This window comes from Ylistrum balloti, unplaced genomic scaffold (assembly GCF_031769215.1).
Source record: "Ylistrum balloti isolate Yb309-2 unplaced genomic scaffold, AGI_CSIRO_Ybal_v1 Utg369668, whole genome shotgun sequence".
Taxonomy (NCBI): Eukaryota; Metazoa; Mollusca; class Bivalvia; order Pectinida; family Pectinidae; genus Ylistrum; species Ylistrum balloti.
The window spans coordinates 107,913-125,559 of NW_026781915.1; the positions used below are offsets into that span (position 1 = coordinate 107,913).

The 17,647-nt window shown below is 33.5% G+C and overlaps 2 protein-coding genes across 2 annotated transcripts; one reads left to right on the forward strand and one right to left on the reverse strand.

Moving 5' to 3' along the window:
* The first annotated feature begins 6,684 nt into the window (after positions 1–6,684).
* On the forward strand, positions 6,685–10,741 carry LOC132560724 (iron-sulfur cluster assembly 1 homolog, mitochondrial-like). Its single transcript, XM_060225404.1, has 4 exons — positions 6,685–6,767; positions 7,998–8,051; positions 9,069–9,174; positions 9,640–10,741. Exons 1-4 carry the CDS (start codon positions 6,687–6,689, stop codon positions 9,786–9,788), a joined length of 390 nt encoding a protein of 129 aa, XP_060081387.1. The 5' UTR covers positions 6,685–6,686; the 3' UTR covers positions 9,789–10,741.
* A 1,513-nt stretch (positions 10,742–12,254) lies between these two features.
* LOC132560947 (exosome complex component RRP40-like) lies at positions 12,255–17,397 on the reverse strand. Its single transcript, XM_060225655.1, has 4 exons — positions 17,206–17,397; positions 14,849–14,998; positions 14,092–14,246; positions 12,255–13,388 (listed from the first exon to the last, which is right to left on the reverse strand). Exons 1-4 carry the CDS (start codon positions 17,395–17,397, stop codon positions 13,175–13,177), a joined length of 711 nt encoding a protein of 236 aa, XP_060081638.1. The 3' UTR covers positions 12,255–13,174.
* Between the last annotated feature and the right edge of the window lie 250 nt (positions 17,398–17,647).

Below are 17,647 nucleotides of genomic sequence, written 5' to 3' on the forward strand. Positions count from 1 at the left end.
GATTTTGGTACACATATGAAACAAGTAAAGCTCTATCCGATTTTCTGATGGAAATGTGCATCCAAAACTATATAACGGGAGAAAATTGCAAATTTATGGCATTTTTCTTCATAATTGTGTCTCTGCAAGTGCATTTTCATCCGAGAATTTTTTTTTTATGTTTTATGAATAACCACGATGTTTTGGAAATATTTATCAAAAGAAATTTATACTATGTTACGAATTACAATTTCGAGATAACCTTCTTTTATTTACGAACTTATGTCTTTGATGCTGAAATTGACAACTTTATAAAAAATACATTTTCACTGAAATTATGAAATCTGGGTGTCGGAAAGGTGTAAAATTATTTTTCTGAAAAGAAAAAAACAGTAGTTGAGCTAGATAAGAAATTATACTGGGGCAGGCTCCTATGGAGAATTAACATTACTGGAAACAGGCCCTTTGAAATATTACGCATTTAAACTTTTCTTAAAGAAAACTGTAATGGCTAGTTATGAGTTATCTCCCCTCTGTCAATATTGATGTTGTCAGAAACTACAAAAGGATATCAGCTAGAAGCTATGTATTTTTAACAGCAATAAAAAATGCAACACTATACACAAATTCTAAATTTTTAGATGGCTTTATGTTTTCTTGACATTTTTCCAAACATGTAAAATTCTTAAATATTCCCCTGTTGACATCAAATCAAAAGAATGATTTCATTTCTATATTATTCCTTTTTTGTCCTCCAAGATTACATAAAAAGAATAAATACAATTAAAACACAGTTAACATTAAAGAAGAGTTGTATAAATGTACAAAGCAAATCATAATAGTGTAATTGAGAAGTTTTAAATATTTGATACAGAAATCTTAAATTTACAAGTCTGAAATATTCCAAATCTTCTTTCAACATTTCACAGCTAGAAGTACTCCAAAGAAAGTATTTGCTAAGTCAAAGTCTGACAAATTATTCAACCACGTCATGAAATTTATGCCCAACTTATCAAATAAGTGACTCCTTAATTCATCTCAAATATCAAAATTTCCATAGCAGTGACAAATAATATATGTAATAGAATCATCGCACAACATACCGCAGTAGTGACACAATTCCTCATGGTTCAAAATGCAAGAGCTTACACATATTTTTAAAACACTGTATATAAATTTTGAGAATACTTTACTGCTAATTTCCGTGAGTGATGTGTTTTAAGCTTAAGATGGATAAACTCTGAAAAAATTGTTGTCATAGAGAATGATATTACGTATGAATAAGGTAGAACCTGGATTAAGGGTCAATTATGCATATCAAGTGAGTTACAACTACACATTTACAAAGGAGATCATTCTTATACAATAAAAATGGTGGATGAAAAAACCTAGTGCTTGCTGCTAAAGCAGTATCAATTTGAAAATTGAGGGAAAACTTTTTAATATCTATGATGTCAAATCCTAAAGTCAACAATCAAAATTCTTTAAGAAACATTTGTTATGGTATTAGATACACTTGTCTTGTCGAAAATGTTCTCCTACTTAATAGATACATGCTAAAACTAAGGGTTTTCTGAAAATTTAGTTTTTTTGCCAATGCTAGTTAAAAAAAATAAAACATTATGATTTAATGTTGATTATCAGGAGTGAATTAGTTCATGTATTTGGTTTTTAGGTCACCTGAGCCGAAGGATTTGTCTGTCGTCTTGCGTCATGCGTTGTGCGTCGTTAATTTTTCACATATTCGACTTCTTTTCAAGAACCACTGAATGGATTTTGACCAAACTTGGCACAAATCATCCCCATGGGAAGCCGCTTCAAGTTTGTGAAGAAAAAGGGCGTGGCCCCAATTCGGGCCCCAGGAGGGGGGAAAAAGCGGCAAAATTAGGTAAATCTTTAAAAATCTTCTTCTCATGAACCAACAGTCAGATTAAGTTCATATTTGATATTTGGGGTCCTTATGGCAAGGTCTACAAAGCTTGCGAATGAAAAAAATCGGGTCAAAACGGCCCCACTAGGGGGCGCTCAAAAGGGTCAAAAATTCAACTTTGATCGATTTCAACCAAATTTGGTAGAAAGCATCCCTTAGTGAAGACCATATGAAATTAAGTTGAAAAAAGTGATAATGTCCCCTTTGGGGACCATAAGGGGTGTAAAAGGGGCCATATGTAAAAACCTTCTTTAAATGACTTCTTCTCAAGAACTAGTGGATGGATTTTGACCAAACTTGGCACAAAGCATCCCCATGGGAAGCCGCTTCAAGTTTGTGAAGAAAAAAGGGCGTGGCCCCAATAGGGGCCCCAGGAGGGGGAAAAAGGGGGGTAAAATTAGGAACGAATGTTCTACACAAGGTCCTGGCAAGTGTTTTAACTTTTTGGGGTGATTCAAAATCCAAGATGGCCACCCTGGCCTCTGTTTGGCTAAGACATTTTGGACTTCCTCTCAAGAACCACTGGGTGGATCATGTTCAAACTTGGTACAGATGTTTTACACACGGTCCTGCACAAGTGTTGTTACATTTTTGCAACATTTTAAAATCCCCACATTATTGACATATATTCCTCAGGTGACCGTTAAGGCCCCTTGGGCCTCTTGTTTAATAATAAATTCAAACTTTTCTGGTAGTCTGTTCTGAATAAAGTAAAACTTTAAGAGCAACGTATTACCTGTAAAGTGGGTGAGAAATTCTATCAGTGGATGCGAGGCATTATAAGGATCATATCCAATATGAAAATTGCCAATTAAAAGAACAGATTGGTTTGTTAGAAAACCACAGAGTATCAAAAAACATAGGTAAGACTTTAGATGAAATTAAAAGCCCCACAAACAAACAAAAAAAACTAGAGACTATCAAAACCAGTTCTTCAAAAGCTCTCTGGTTTGCGGAGTCATTTGGCCTGACACTGTCTGTTCTGAAATTTAGATCGTTGACAGGTCAGCAATATTCAATAAACTTTGATCAAACAGAACCTAGCTATGACTCTCTTAGTTTGGGCGACAAAGACAACATTAAAAAACTTATATATATTTTGGACAGATTTGCCATTAGTGACGAGGCTTATCATGAGATACGTCTCCTATCAGAAGATCTCCCTAGCAAACATGAAATTAAATCCTGTAGAAACACAATGAATGGTGAAGTAGAGATCGACAGAACTCCTGGCAACATCCCTGGTGCCCGTGCAAGCGTTAAGCAAGAAATAGAAGGGGCCATAAGGCGTGGTTTACACAATGATTCGAAGTTGACTGTTAAATTTTCAGGAGATGGAGCTAAAGTCGGGCGGGTCACAAATTTTTTGATTTTGTCACTTTCCTTTCCAAATTCTTCATATCCCTCAGATCAAAAAACTGTAGGAATCATAAACTGCAATGAAACGTACGATAATTTGAAAGCAACGTGCGGTCCAGTTTTTCAGGAGATCAATGACTTGAACTCAGAGGGAATTATTGTTGATGAAAAAAGGTATGATTTAGATTTATTTTTTGGACGCGATATGAAGTTTATCAACTTATTGACAGGGTTGGGGGCATCGACCAGTGAGTACGCCTGTCCATGGTGCAAAGTTTCAAAATCTGAACGGGGGGATACAACGAAACCATGTGATTTCTACCATTCTGCAACAATGTTTCAGACCATTGAAGAAACCAAAATATATTCAAAATCTTCAAAAAAACTGTTCGGGGTAAAAAACCATCCGCTGCTAGAAATTGAACAACAGCACATCATTCCCGATGAGCTCCATCTGCTTATGAGAGTGTTTGACGTCCTATTAAGGAATCTTATAGATGACGTTAAAGACGAAGATGACGCTGCAAAAGTACAAAACGAAAAAGCTGACTACTGAGACTCTCTAGTGTCACAAATGAGGTCATGTGGGGTCAGTTTTAATGTATGGTCAACAAAATACGGGAAAGGGGAATTAGAGTGGTCGTCACTAACTGGGGTGGATGTGAAAAAAGTTGTTCAACATATACCAGAGAAACTTTGCTTTGTTGTTCATAACAATACACTGGACCAAACCATTTGTATTTGGCATGGGTTTTCGGAACTGCTGAGCTATCTTTGTTCGAAAGAATGTGAACTTAAGACAGCTGACTACACCTTTAGCAAATGCAAAGCATGGGCAGACTCCTTCCTCGCTTTAAGCAGAGTTAGAAAAGGGTACCAACCAGAAAACATCACCCCCTATATGCATTGTTTGCTGTACCACGTCCGCCATTTCGTGTCAAAATTCGGGTCATTAAAAAAATTTAGCGGACAAAGTGTCGAAAAAACAAATGACGACATCAAACAAATTTATCATCAAAAAACAAACAAAGTTGACCCCACTGTAGATGCCCTTAAAGTTAGAAAACGTATGGAAATGTGTAGCGAAATGCAAAGGTTGCCCAGATGTTATGAGAAAAGGAACGCTGATTACTGGGAAAGGGATATTTTTGACAGGAGAAGAAAGAAAAAAACCAAAATTTTGGAAGAAATTCAAAGCAAAACAAACATCCCAGAGAAATGGGAAAAAAAAGTACTTTTGACGAATTAAATGAAATGTCTGTTTCGGAAATTAAGGCTAAATTAGCAGACTTAGGCATCAAAACAAAACTTCGAAAAAAGAAAAACTGATAGATTTATTCTTGGAGAATGAACGGAGTCATATTGACTGAAATACACACTACGGTTTCAGGATCACAATGAATTTTTTTGCTGTGGCGTTATATTTATTACACTTTTTAATCGCCACCGACATAAATTTGAAAGTTTGATTTATGTGTACATTTTGTATTGTATTCTTAAAGCTCTATTTATTTTCATGTATGTATTTCTACAGTCAACTTCATTGTTAGCAGTGTACCAATGATAAAATATTTCTTGATATGACAGAAATAAAAATAAAATATATACAATAATAATAATAATTTAATGTTGTTATTCTGTAAAGGAAAAAAAAGGTCAAGTATGTTTATCACATTCTGACTTTGGTCCTATGTATAGAATGTACAGGTAACATGATTATCCCGACTTGACCCCGATTGGGATTTAAGGTGCAGTACGAGTTATCTCCCTTAAACAGGCAAGATTGCTGGTAATGATAACGGGCTTGAAAGTCAAATTTAATGTTTGTTTGATAATGCTAATGAGAAGTGGAGATTATTGAAATAAATCTATTACATAGCCAATGGGACATTTTACGGGAAGTCTTGTATAAGAGGAAGTGTAATCTTTGTAAGGTGTAGGAAATATTGAGAAGAAACTGTCAGGATGGGGTAAATAGTACAAGTAGTTAATGAGTGTATGGTATTAGGTCTCAACTTTACTAATCACTCATGGTATTAATAAAGTTTGCTAACGTGTATTTTGTTATATGAACATTAGAACATAGTGTACTATAGACCACGTCAGTGTGTAAAACTCACAAATTCACGAGGACCATGTATGTATTATTGTGAGCCATGGCACTTTTGAAATTAATTAAGATCTGGCACGGGAAAGTGATTCTGTAAGTCCTCTTCGCAATAATGTTTTCTCTCATTTCTGGGAGAGGGGTTCCGATATACACCACATATAATAGTGAGAGAATTCTCGGACTCCTCATAATGTTTTATGCTTTATAAATGGCTACTTCAATTACTTTTCATGTTATAAAATGAGTGTTGACAATGTTAAACATCTGATGAATGATATCTGATAGTTAAATGCGACTACTGCCAACTAGAAAATGGTCTCCTCACAGCGAAGTAAAACTTGCCAATTTCGCCTAAACCACATTTTGCGCGTGAGAGAGAGAAGGAAAATATTACCGTTTTAGATTTCTTACATTTACAATTCATATTTAACATTAGTAAATCCTTTAATTTTTTTTTTTTCATTTCGCACATGTATATAAGAGTCTTGGCAAAGTGAAAGAAATTTATTTGATTCATCTTATAAGCCTTACGTCTTTCATCTGTAATAAAAATATTGTCACTGTACATTGTTTTATTCATAAGCGCACCAGGTAAACAGGAATGGCTGATATCAACGATTTGCTGTGTGCAACTTGGACTAAGACCACAATTAATTTCACTATATGTTTCATTGTAACATTAAAATTCATAACTAAGTCCAAAAGTTTCATCTGCAAATTTCCATTTCACCTGGCCAAGATCAACATCTGAGAAGCAAAATGTAAAAGTTTCAACCCATCATGTTGGGCATTTTCTGGAGATATACCTCCATGTGTGTCACCAACGTCAATTATATACATCCGGGTCAGGGGTAAAGGTGAAAACAGGGCTTTTTACACCGGATCCTTGCAGCACAAAATACATGATCAATATGAATGATTTACACACTGACAGCTAGATTATCATCTCTATAACACATCTACAGCACATTTATAGGCAAACACCCAATTCAAAGAGGCATATTATTTTTTTCCCAAATATACATACATTTTTTAGGGACCTCATTCGTGGGTACTGAACCCGGAAGTATTTGATTGTGGTCTTAGTCCCAATGTACTGAATTTTAGTTCGGTTGATGACTTCCGTTCTGCTTTATAAAAGTGAAAGATTGGCTTTGCTATTTCAATTTATCATAAATTAAACCCTGCATTGTATAACTAAGACATTAGTATTTTGTATTTGAAATGCTGTAGACTGGAACAATATTCGTTACATTGTTGAATTATCTTACCTGTGCTAAGTAATATCAGACAATAACAACAACCATCATGGCCGCCAGGGCCGTCGGAGCCACGGTGCGAGCTGTCAGTAAAAAGCGGATGATTCCTACACGAGCTCCACTTGTTTTGGTAAGTTATCGTATCACTAGTTGCACGTCGGATTAGTAGTGATTGTTTTAGTTTTGAATATTTAAATCATGTCGAAAGACACACGAAAGTTGGCGAAATTATGTTGATCAAGGTCATTTCGTAACACATGAACTGCGTTGCAGATGCAAAATGTCACGTTCGCAATCAGCGACTGTTGTAGAAAGTAATGTTCTTGAAACTTCACATACACACACACACACATCCCCGTGACTAGTAAATAAAATGCTGTGCCCTCTGTGTTAGCGTTCTGCATTTTCAAACGAATCTGTTGTACTTATTCAATATGTTGCATAATGCTAAAATATACTAATTTCATCATTATTATTCCGATGATTTTATTTCAAAATCAGATATCGGCAAAGAGATGGAGTTCATTAACAAGAAACTATATTTAATTCTGACTCTGAAAAGAAAGTTAAATGAGATTTTAGCTTTAATTAGAATGACAAATTTTCAAAATGTTTACACTGTATGTCTAGATATTGGTTGTATTTAAATAATAAATCACTTTAATCCCATTGAAGTGGACCAAATGTTATAAACTCTAATATTGTATTGTTACATATAACAACACTACAGGGAAATATGGTAGTTATATCCCTTTCTTCAGCATTGCTTGATGGATCATTTTTCAAATTTCATATGTAGGTAGGTTCCTCTTGAACCTTAGTTGTGCATTGGTTGGTTTTAGTACATCTCAGATTTTGACAGTATTAGTTTGTTATTGCTGTTGCTTGAGACATACAAGATTGGTATTTTGAGATTTCATATATAGCTTCCATTTGGTTCCAAGTTGTGCCATTTTGACTCTTGGACTAACCAGAAAAACAAAATGGCAGACAGTCGGCCATCTTATATTTTGTCAATAAAGTTTGTAACCACTATTCCTGAAAATATACTGTTGGGATCTTTCTTAACTTTTAGATGTAGGTTAAATTTTATTCCTAGTTTTGCCCTTTTGATTTTCGAATTTATCAGAATACCAAAATGGCCAACAGGTGACCATTTTGATTTTGAAAATAAAAGATTATATTATCACAATTTTAAAGAGGGTTTTTCAAGGTTACTGGAAAAGATCCAAATTTTAAAAACACAATTAATGACTTCATGATGACTGGCACTAATCGAATGCAGGTATTTACATCTCATTAATACTCATGGTTTGTTAAAATGGCATAACTTCCATAAGACTTATGTTTTTTATTGTAGACTCAAGCTGCTGTTAACAAAATAAAAGAACTAACCCAAGAACAACCTGATGTGGTAAGCAGAATTAATTTTTTTTTGCAAAGAGTGAAATTACATGATATTAAGTTCACACCTAGTAACACTATACCACTGGTATTAGGAATATCTTTTTGGTTTTACACTGTGATTTTTTTTCTCTTTCCTTTTTAAAGTCAGTTTTGGACTCTGCAATCTCAATGGGAAAATTTTTAAATAAAGACAGACAGGCCAATTAGAATGCCTTTCATTAGACTACTTGAGCTTTGGAAAAGTTTTTAGTGGGTTGTCCTAGTAAGAACTGGTAACTTTCTCATTTACCAATATATGGGTGGTTCATAACATGTAATCCAGAGTAATTAAGGTAAAATGTCTCGTCCAAAGACAACCTTGACAGTGTAAACCAATATTTTTCCCAGCTTAGGTAGAAACGCTCAAATCTCATGTGAAGGAAGTGTCAAGCGTATATAAGCCATGATCTACTGACTGAGTTATCATAATAAAATCTCAGTGTGGGGATAAATAACAAAATAAAGGTGCTAAATTATAATTCATGGATTTATTTCTTACCTCTGTAGATCAAGCTATCCTGAAGCAATTTTAAACAACTTTTTGATAATATAAATCCAAAGTTGACTGTCTACAGATTGTACATGGAGTGGCACCATCCACATTGTTCGACTAGTTTTGGAAATTCAATGCCATGATTACGAAAAAAACAAATAAATTTTGCGTTTGGGAATCGGATCCAATAAGTCCTAATCTCGACCTGAAATAATGATTCTCTGTTTACCATATTACATGCTTACTCATCAAATGTTACATATAACTAAACTTAGCAAGTAGCTATACCTAGTCAGTGGTGTGCTTTCCCTTTTTTAGTAGGAGACAGTTAAGATTGATTCAATTTTTCATAAAACTTTTGTTTTATTATGTATTTAAGTTGTTATTCTCTAAAAGCAAATCCTACACATGAAGGGAGATGACTCTTTTGGTCAAATTGTATTCAAAATCAAGAAATGAAATTGTAATGATCACAATTGTTTTCTTCTCTAGCTTGGGCTGAGGATAGGTGTAAAGACAAGAGGATGCAATGGTCTATCCTACACACTGGACTATGTAAAGGAGAAAGCCAAATTTGATGAAGAAGTGCATCAAGATGGTATGAAAAATATCCTAATCAAATGCAGGCCCTTTTCTGCCCTACATCTTTTTATCTTGAAAAAAAATAATCTTCAATGTGAAAAAATCTCATTAAGGTTTCTCATTACCAATTTCCAGGTTTTCTAAACTGCTTTTGTTAGTTTTTATTGAAATTTATAAGAAACAGCGATATTTTTTCAACAAGCAATTAAGCCAAGTTATAAGTTAAAGGTATTTCATTATTCTGTAATAAGTCAACCAAATGACATTTAGTAAGTTATATGTTGGTCCCCTTGTCTTATTGCAGGATGAATGCTGTGATTCATTAATATGGAAGTAGTGAAATAATAAAAAGTTGAAACTGACACAAATTTTAGTACAAGGGGATTTCATAGGTGTATCATTACTGGTAATTTTTTTGAAAGATTTTGACATTTTGAGGGAGATTTTCAGGTGTTAATCTGTTTTGAAAATTTGGTTACAGGTGTACGAGTACTGATTGACTCCAAGGCACAGCTGACTCTACTAGGTACAGAAATGGACTATGAGGAGACTAAACTAGAATCTGGGTTTGTGTTTAACAATCCCAACATTAAAGGAACATGCGGCTGTGGAGAAAGTTTCAGTGTATGACAGTGATTTAGAGGAGAGCTTCAGATTTACTCATATGTAATGAAGAATGGAGAACAAGGCAACATTATGTGCAGCGTGACTGACACCAAACCCGGTTTGAAAACCAAGTAAAGTGATATGGAAACCAAGAGATGTGGAATATTCATTGATATTTAATCTACTTTTTTAAATGCTTCTAAAGTCTCAATTTTTTCTGTAATTTTAATTTTGTCTAATTATTTTAATGAATGTTTACAAAATAACCTTCACTGCTTCATGATATTATCTACAGTATTTTTTAAATTTGAGTTACCAGTACACATTTTTGGTTGTGTATTAAATCCCACCTTACAAAAAGAAATTTCATTGTTACACATTTTCAAAAGTCAAGACCAATCACTTATAGATTGTTGTAGATTAGTAAGAATTTTATATATGATGATTTAATTGCTTACATGAAATGTTTTCTCGCAGTTCACCATAATCTTCAATTCATTTTTGTATTATTTGTCTTACCAACTTATCACATTTTTCTATGTGGATAAATAGAAAACCCAAAAATTTTGTTGAAATCATATTAAATAGTGATGAATAGCTATTTGTTATACATTCTGGTATGGGTAATTGATTCAGGTTTAAGTATTTGAAAACTTTGAATCATTTATATTGTAAAAATTGTGAAATTATTACAGTCAATGTTCTTTATCAATTTGTCAATATGGCTTCAGTTTGCCTTGTGTGAAAACTGCATCAGCTTACCCAGGGAGTGTGTTCATGTATGTAGTTGAGAGAAAATATATACCAGTAGTGCATTTGTATGTGTTTGAGAAAATGAGTGGTTTATGGATGTAAGTGAAAGAGAATGTGTGGTGTATCTGTATGTATGTGAGAGTAATGTTTCTTGAGGCATCTTTGATTTATTGTGATATTACTCGAGTGTTTAATTTATGCAATAAAATGCCGTTTGTGAAGAATTGAGGATTTGTCTTTGAATGAGTATTTGATGATTGTTACCATTAACTGGGATGATAAAAATGAGATCTGCTGGATGTTTTACAACTGGGTGAAATCATTTCATCAACTTAATTATAGTTTTAAGTTACAACAAATATAAAAGGATGGGGTAATGAAAAACATGTTCTGTTGACTGTCTAGCTCAAACAAATGACTTTTCATTCACAAGGCAAACACTACCACTTGCCATAAGGGAAATTTCCACTCTCTGATAATGTGCTCTTGCAATTGGCTTCTACGTAACTATCTACCAAAGTTGTAGATGCTGTGCATCAAACATGGCTATGTATGATAATTTAAGGTGTTTTGGTTCTTAGGTAAACAATTTCAACCCTTTTAACAAACTAACCATGAAATACCTGGTACAGATGTTGAGCAAGGTCTTTGACCTGAAGACTTGAAAAGTTTGAAAAGTTATCCAAGCTTCAAAGTCTATAATATCCAAGGTGCTCTAAACTTCATATAAACTATTCTGCTGTGAGGCCAAAAGGAAGTGAATGCAGACATATGATCTATTAAATAATTAACTTCATCTGTATGTCTGTCCTGTGGCTGTAGTTTTCTTCTCTTTATATAGAGTAATATCTTAGTATCACTCTCAAATTTTCACAACACAAGGATTTATAATTACAATAAAACAAAGAAACAAATTAATTTCATTAATTTTTAAAAGCAAAGCTTTTTGTGTCATCAAATTCAAAACTTGCCAATGAAAATACTGAGAAGCTGTCATATATATATGAGATCAAGTAGTTGTGTTCAGGTATTGCACTGTATCCAAATGATGGAACTTCAGATGCAATACATATATGGAAAATTTCAGCTTTATTAATTTATCTTTCTGCGTATTCTATATATTCAGGTTGACTATATATTTTGACATACACATATACAACTAAACTCAACAGCCTGCACAAAATAAGGCAGTATGAGCAATCTGCCAACATTACATTGTATATCTTTTTGTTCTGTTAAGAAATTTTCAATTAAACAAAAATGTGTGTATGCTTAAATTTGCTTACTACATCTTGCACTATGAATTAGTGTCTGTCAGCATATTTGCTTCTGCAGAGTTTGTCTGATCACTGTACTACATTACAAACTACAGCTGTATTGCTTACTGCATCTAGATATGCACAAAACCTTATATTCAGGGTTTTATTTTGCAGAAAATGGTCCTAACTCTTGGGCCCTTAAATGTACCTTTAATGTACCCAACAACTTCTTATATTCAGTTGTCATGATAATAAATGAAAATGCTTGAAGGAGAATGTTCTTAGGTCAAGTCAGCAGGGTCATAACCGACTAATCTGTCAATTTTGTTTACAAACAGCTTTCTCTCCCCAACCTCTTCGACCCAACTTGCTTTCATTGTAATGTCCACTTGTATCCATCTCTTTTGTCCAATTCATGCACAATCCTGTGCATGGTGATTCAAATAAGGGGAGACAATTTCAGTTTTTATCATAACTACAAATTTATTAACAATTATGCCAATCATACTTCAACAACATAAGCCTAGTACAGAACATCCTCTCGCCTCTTCTTGTACACTATCATTCTTCCACTTTCATATACATTAAATTATCAACTGTCATGACCACTTTCAACGTTACACTTCTACAAATTGTCATTTATCCTACTTCTGTGAAAAAAACTTGACCTCGGTATCAAGCAAATTCTTACCTCTTAAGATCACTAACATTATCGATGTCTACTGTTAGATGTTATTAAGTATACATGTAACAATATCCTTTGAAGCAAAGAGATTATTTCCCAACAGAAATCCAGTAGCACACTCCCTATCAACTCTCCCTCGTTAAGCAGCAGTCTGAATCATTTCCACCTGCTTTACCCTTAAGTTCCATACTTAAGTTAAATCCTTCTATATAACAGCTAATATAAGAAACTTCAGTCAAATAAAGCATTACATTGTCTATATGCTCTCGTTATGTTTGAAGACAGCAAACTTTCTCCTTAATTTTAATTTTGGAAAGTTGACAGGTACAAATATTTTACTCGTATTGTATAACTACACAGGTATAGGTGGATATACATCATTCCAGTATATTTGCTTTGGAAATTAAAGCCTGGCTTCCACAAAATATACCCTTCTTTCATAACCTATATAGAAACCTGTTCTGCTTCTTGCATATAGTTTACCCTCTCGGCACATCTTTATGTTAATAGGATGCTGATACATATTGATATCTAATTTTTGACTTTTTTTTTCAAGCTGAAACACATATCGAAGTCTAGACAGAGAATCAGTTCTCTTTTACTCATAATCCAACCAGAGAATTCAAATCAGCCATAAGATGAAAATCCATCAGTTGAGTTCCACATAACTTAGGATCCAGCCAGATATTTAGATTATTATTTGCACATGGAAATCAGAATCCAGCTAAAGAATCAGCTAGTCTTTTACACATATTTTTAATTTGAGTGTTTGTCATGTACTCTGATGCACATATAGCGTTTGTGATGGCTATGGTTTCAACCACTGTCTTGGCCTTCACCCAGATTCGACCATTCATCCCTACTGCTGTCTCATAACGCATGTTCTTACCAAGCTGTTTGAACAAGACGCAGTCTGGACTCAGCACTCTGAAATGAGAAGTAATAGTCCTGAATTGTAAAACTGTCAACATACTTCAGTAATGCATAGTAAAAATGTGGATTGAACATTGGGCAACATTTCTTCAAGAACATTAAAGTACAATGATAAATGACTAAAAGTGTATCTTTCAATCAGAACAAAATTGGAATTTTTTTATATATAGTGGTAATGACATGTACAACCTATGATGTTAAAATAGTTATCAAATACCAACTTTGTTTAGCAAATCAGTTGTGATAATTGGGTTTTATCTATAACCATAAATACAGCTTGATACTGGTGTTTATTTACATTAGGCTTGTTCCTTATAATTTATCGTAAGTTCTTACAAAAGCATAGCAATATCATAATTTCAAATACCAACACTAACCAAGTACTGAATGTCTCTCTGGTGACATCAGCTCATTATTTCATTTATGGTTAGTGGCATAACTACCCTACATGCAACTAGGCTGCCAATAACCCATGTCAGATATCAACCATTCAAATGCTGTTCTGAATTTCAGAAAAGTTTTGTCTTCCTGCCAGTAATACCTGCACAACACTTCACCCACCCCTAACTCAGCCAGATTTCTTATAAAGAAGACAACCACTCCTTCCTGTCAAATTGCCAGAGGTAAAATTATTATCTTGTAATATTATAGAGACTGAGAAGAGGATCTTTGCCAAGAAAACATGATTTTTGCTTACTTCCGAGCAAGATTTATGGGAACTTGGAACATGTATCCTTCATCCCTTCCAATCACTCCAAGGCCGCCACTCTTTCCTGTACTGTCTATACACACCACCTCTCCCTCCATGTCTTTGTTAGCCTCAACAAACTTACAATACACTATATCTCCAACCTTCAACAGTCAGATGACAATCACATCACTGTCAACCTCAAACATGTGGATGGAAATAATAAGAAATTTAGAGGTTTCATGTAGCAATTATTGAGCACTAAAAAAGAAATATGAATATGATACTACAATTCTAGTTAAAAACTACTGTCAAAACATGAAAAAATTTACAGAGAAACCCTTTAAAAAGTACATGTATCTAAGTTGGATCTTCCTTCTTTTTTTTGCTACTTCTTGAATGGAAATGTATCAATCAAACTGATGTAGAAAATCTGAGAATGATCTCTTTGGTACTATCTGAGAATAATGATAATTTCTTATCAAAATCCATAATGGATGCCAGTCAGTCATATTTTTTTTTTACAAAACCCAAACTAAAATTAGATATGAAATTAGAGAATATATTTTGAGATAATAAAAAATGATAATTTGAGATATAACATCAAGCTCACCATGTGATTATGGCTTAACAGCACAACCAGATTTGGAAAGCATCATGCTTTACTTGGGTGAAATTACAGGTATTCATTCAAACTGTCAATTGTGTATGCTACACACTACCCAGGCCCTTATAGTAGATGAAAGTAATGTGAAAGGAGACTTACCTTCACATCAGGTCGGTTCCTTTTGGTAGCAGCTTCAAACGCTACATAGGGCAATGATGCTTGGTCACTGCTACCAACATCCACCCTGAAGATGTCACCTGCCTTTGTTGTAACAATTCCGAGAACTGCATCACCTTTGACAGGTATGTACTGCAGAAGGAAAACAAAACATTGTAACAACTGTAAGTACCAGGTTAGACTTTGTATACAGGAAAGATGCCATGTGTATTTTGAAGAAATTTGCTAAGTCATAAGTGTATTATTTTCATATTTAGACACTACCATATATATTTTAGTCATAATACTACTATTTCTATATAAACTAGAACAATGACAGTTCTGTAAAAGGCCTCGCTGTGAGGCTGGAAATCTCCCCTGTACCCTGCAACTTCTGGGTCTGAAAAGTAAGCACTTCCAGTAAGAAAGCATTGTATGAAGTTTGAGTTTGATTGACCCAAGACAACCCAAGTTATGTCACAATTTTCTATTTAAATCAACAGTAATCTGGACCATTGACCCTCAGAGATTTGAGTCAGCGATCTCGACTTTTGACCTTTGAAGCTGAAAAGCAATCCGGAAGCATTGTATGAGGTTTTAGTTTGAATGGCTAAATCAAATTTGAGTTATCGCAGAGAAACTGATTTTCTATTTATAGTAACAGTGGCCTTGACCTTTGATCTTTGAAATTGAAAAGCATTCCCATGTAAGCATTTTCAATAAGGAAGTACTGTTTGAAGTTTCAGCTTGATCAGTCCAAGGAAACTCAAGTTATCACACAGAAACAAAAGTCCTGACAGACAGACAGATGAACGGACACCATAATTACTAGAGGGCACCTGCATTTTCCTGCTGTGTCCTTATAACAGCAAATGAACAATTACATGAATACATTAAAATAACTTCTGGTTAAAAAAAATCAAGATAATTGCTACATATTTCAACACAAATTTCTGTTGGATATCTGAGGAGATGTACTGATTCACATTCTGTAAAGGTCAACCTGATACTTGCCATCTCATGACCTGCTCAAACAGGAACAATTTTATAATCAACTGATATTTCTTTACTTTAGATCATTATTCAATTAGATGTATTTCAAATTAAGTTTTAAATCTAACATAATCAAAATAATGATCAAACACAACATAGAACATCATACATACAAATGTGATAACTATTCAATAAAATTGATAATAAATTCTATTACAAAAGTCTTTTTACCTGATGACACTATAAAACACTGTCACCTTTGATTTTGAAGGCCATGGTCAAATATTAATTGTCAAGAGGTTTTGCAGCCCTAATGACACAATCAACTATTTTGAGAATAAATATATTTTTTGAGTCGGGTTAAGAGGACATTAAATTGTTTATTTTTGTTTTGTAAGGAAAACTTCTATCTTTGAAGAACAATATAAACATTTTTATTCTTTGAAATTGAAATAATTCTATCTTTTCCATATCAATTTTATAGATAAATCTATATAAACACATATTTCAAATCTTTGTTGGTTTTATTACCTTAATAGTTATCATATAATATGGCATGCTACAAATCTAGACATTTAATAGCATTTTTTTTCAACAAAATTTGTAAAAATATGACCAAATCACTTTTCCACTTTAAAAAAAAACATTTCAAGGCTACATCTCAAAATTCATAGAAGTTCAAAACATCTCATAATACACACTGCTTAATAAGTGATGACAATTTTAAGAAAATCTATCCAAAGAAAATGTATGTAGACACCTTATGTGAAAGAATACTTTAAATTATTCATAATCAAAATCGGAGTGAAGTTGATCAATCTTAAAATAACAATTCCATTTATAGCCCTCCGATTAAATCATGATACATATTGAATTTTCTTCACAAACAATTACCCATTAAAAAGTAGTTTTTTTCATATTAATCATATTAATTTTTAAGTAAGGAAAATAAACACCTATACCAGTCAGATTTATTTTCAAATTCGATTCCACTTACTTTTTATAGTTTTCTAACAGTTAACAAAATAGTACAAAAGACTTAAGTTGCCTCCCTTTTTCATAACAGAAAGGATTAATATATCGGCACAACTTGAATTTAGCTCGGACTTATTAAGTCAATAAACTTGTAAATTTGAGGTAATACGATTTAAGAGCTGAAAAATCTTTACATTTACAAAAAAGGCCAGTCCTTTCAACCTTATTTGAAACAAATTGCTGAACAAAGCATGACTGCGTGTAATGATATAATAATATAATCATCAAATGATATACATGTATTTTAATATATATCAATATGGACCAATATCTTAGTGCCATCCAAAAGCACATGTCATAGTTATCTCCCTTGTCTTGTTTACAACCCTCACCCTTTTCTGATAACTGTCGATCCAATAAACATTTGGTTCTTTATGTCTCAAAATTCCAGGTTTCGTAGCTCTTATCGTTTCTGATTCCTGTCTCAATCCCGGACCTAGAATAACTTTTGATGTTTTCTCCGATGCCTTAAAACCGGTTATGATTTCCCCGGGAAGAACAACCTTACCCACATGGTCGACCATCTTACATCTATAGAGTGTTTCAGAATAGTTTATTTCATTGAGATCTGTAGTTTTCTTTCACCCACAATATCACAACTTAATTTGCAATATAAAATTCCGCTTTATGTAAATACAAAGTTACCTTGCTGTAGAAAAAAATACATTTGGCTTAGTTTTATTTGTTAATCTGCTTACGTATATGATAACTCAAGAAGTGAAGTTCTATTCATCTTTCAAGGAACAGACTGTAGCCTCGAAGTGGTATTTAATA

What these genes read in the sequence shown, in the direction of transcription:
- LOC132560947 (XM_060225655.1), bottom strand. Translation starts at nt 17,397, where the DNA reads ATGGTCGACCATGTGGGTAAGGTTGTTCTTCCCGGGGAAATCATAACC. An exon ending in GGAACCGACCTGATGTGAAG is followed by an intron (nt 14,247 to 14,848) that starts GTAAGTCTCCTT and finishes TGACTGTTGAAG; the next exon opens with GTTGGAGATATAGTGTATTG. An exon ending in CCCATAAATCTTGCTCGGAA is followed by an intron (nt 13,389 to 14,091) that starts GTAAGCAAAAAT and finishes TTCTCATTTCAG; the next exon opens with AGTGCTGAGTCCAGACTGCG.
- LOC132560724 (XM_060225404.1), top strand. Translation starts at nt 6,687, where the DNA reads ATGGCCGCCAGGGCCGTCGGAGCCACGGTGCGAGCTGTCAGTAAAAAG. An exon ending in CACGAGCTCCACTTGTTTTG is followed by an intron (nt 6,768 to 7,997) that starts GTAAGTTATCGT and finishes TTTTTATTGTAG; the next exon opens with ACTCAAGCTGCTGTTAACAA. An exon ending in CCCAAGAACAACCTGATGTG is followed by an intron (nt 8,052 to 9,068) that starts GTAAGCAGAATT and finishes TTTCTTCTCTAG; the next exon opens with CTTGGGCTGAGGATAGGTGT.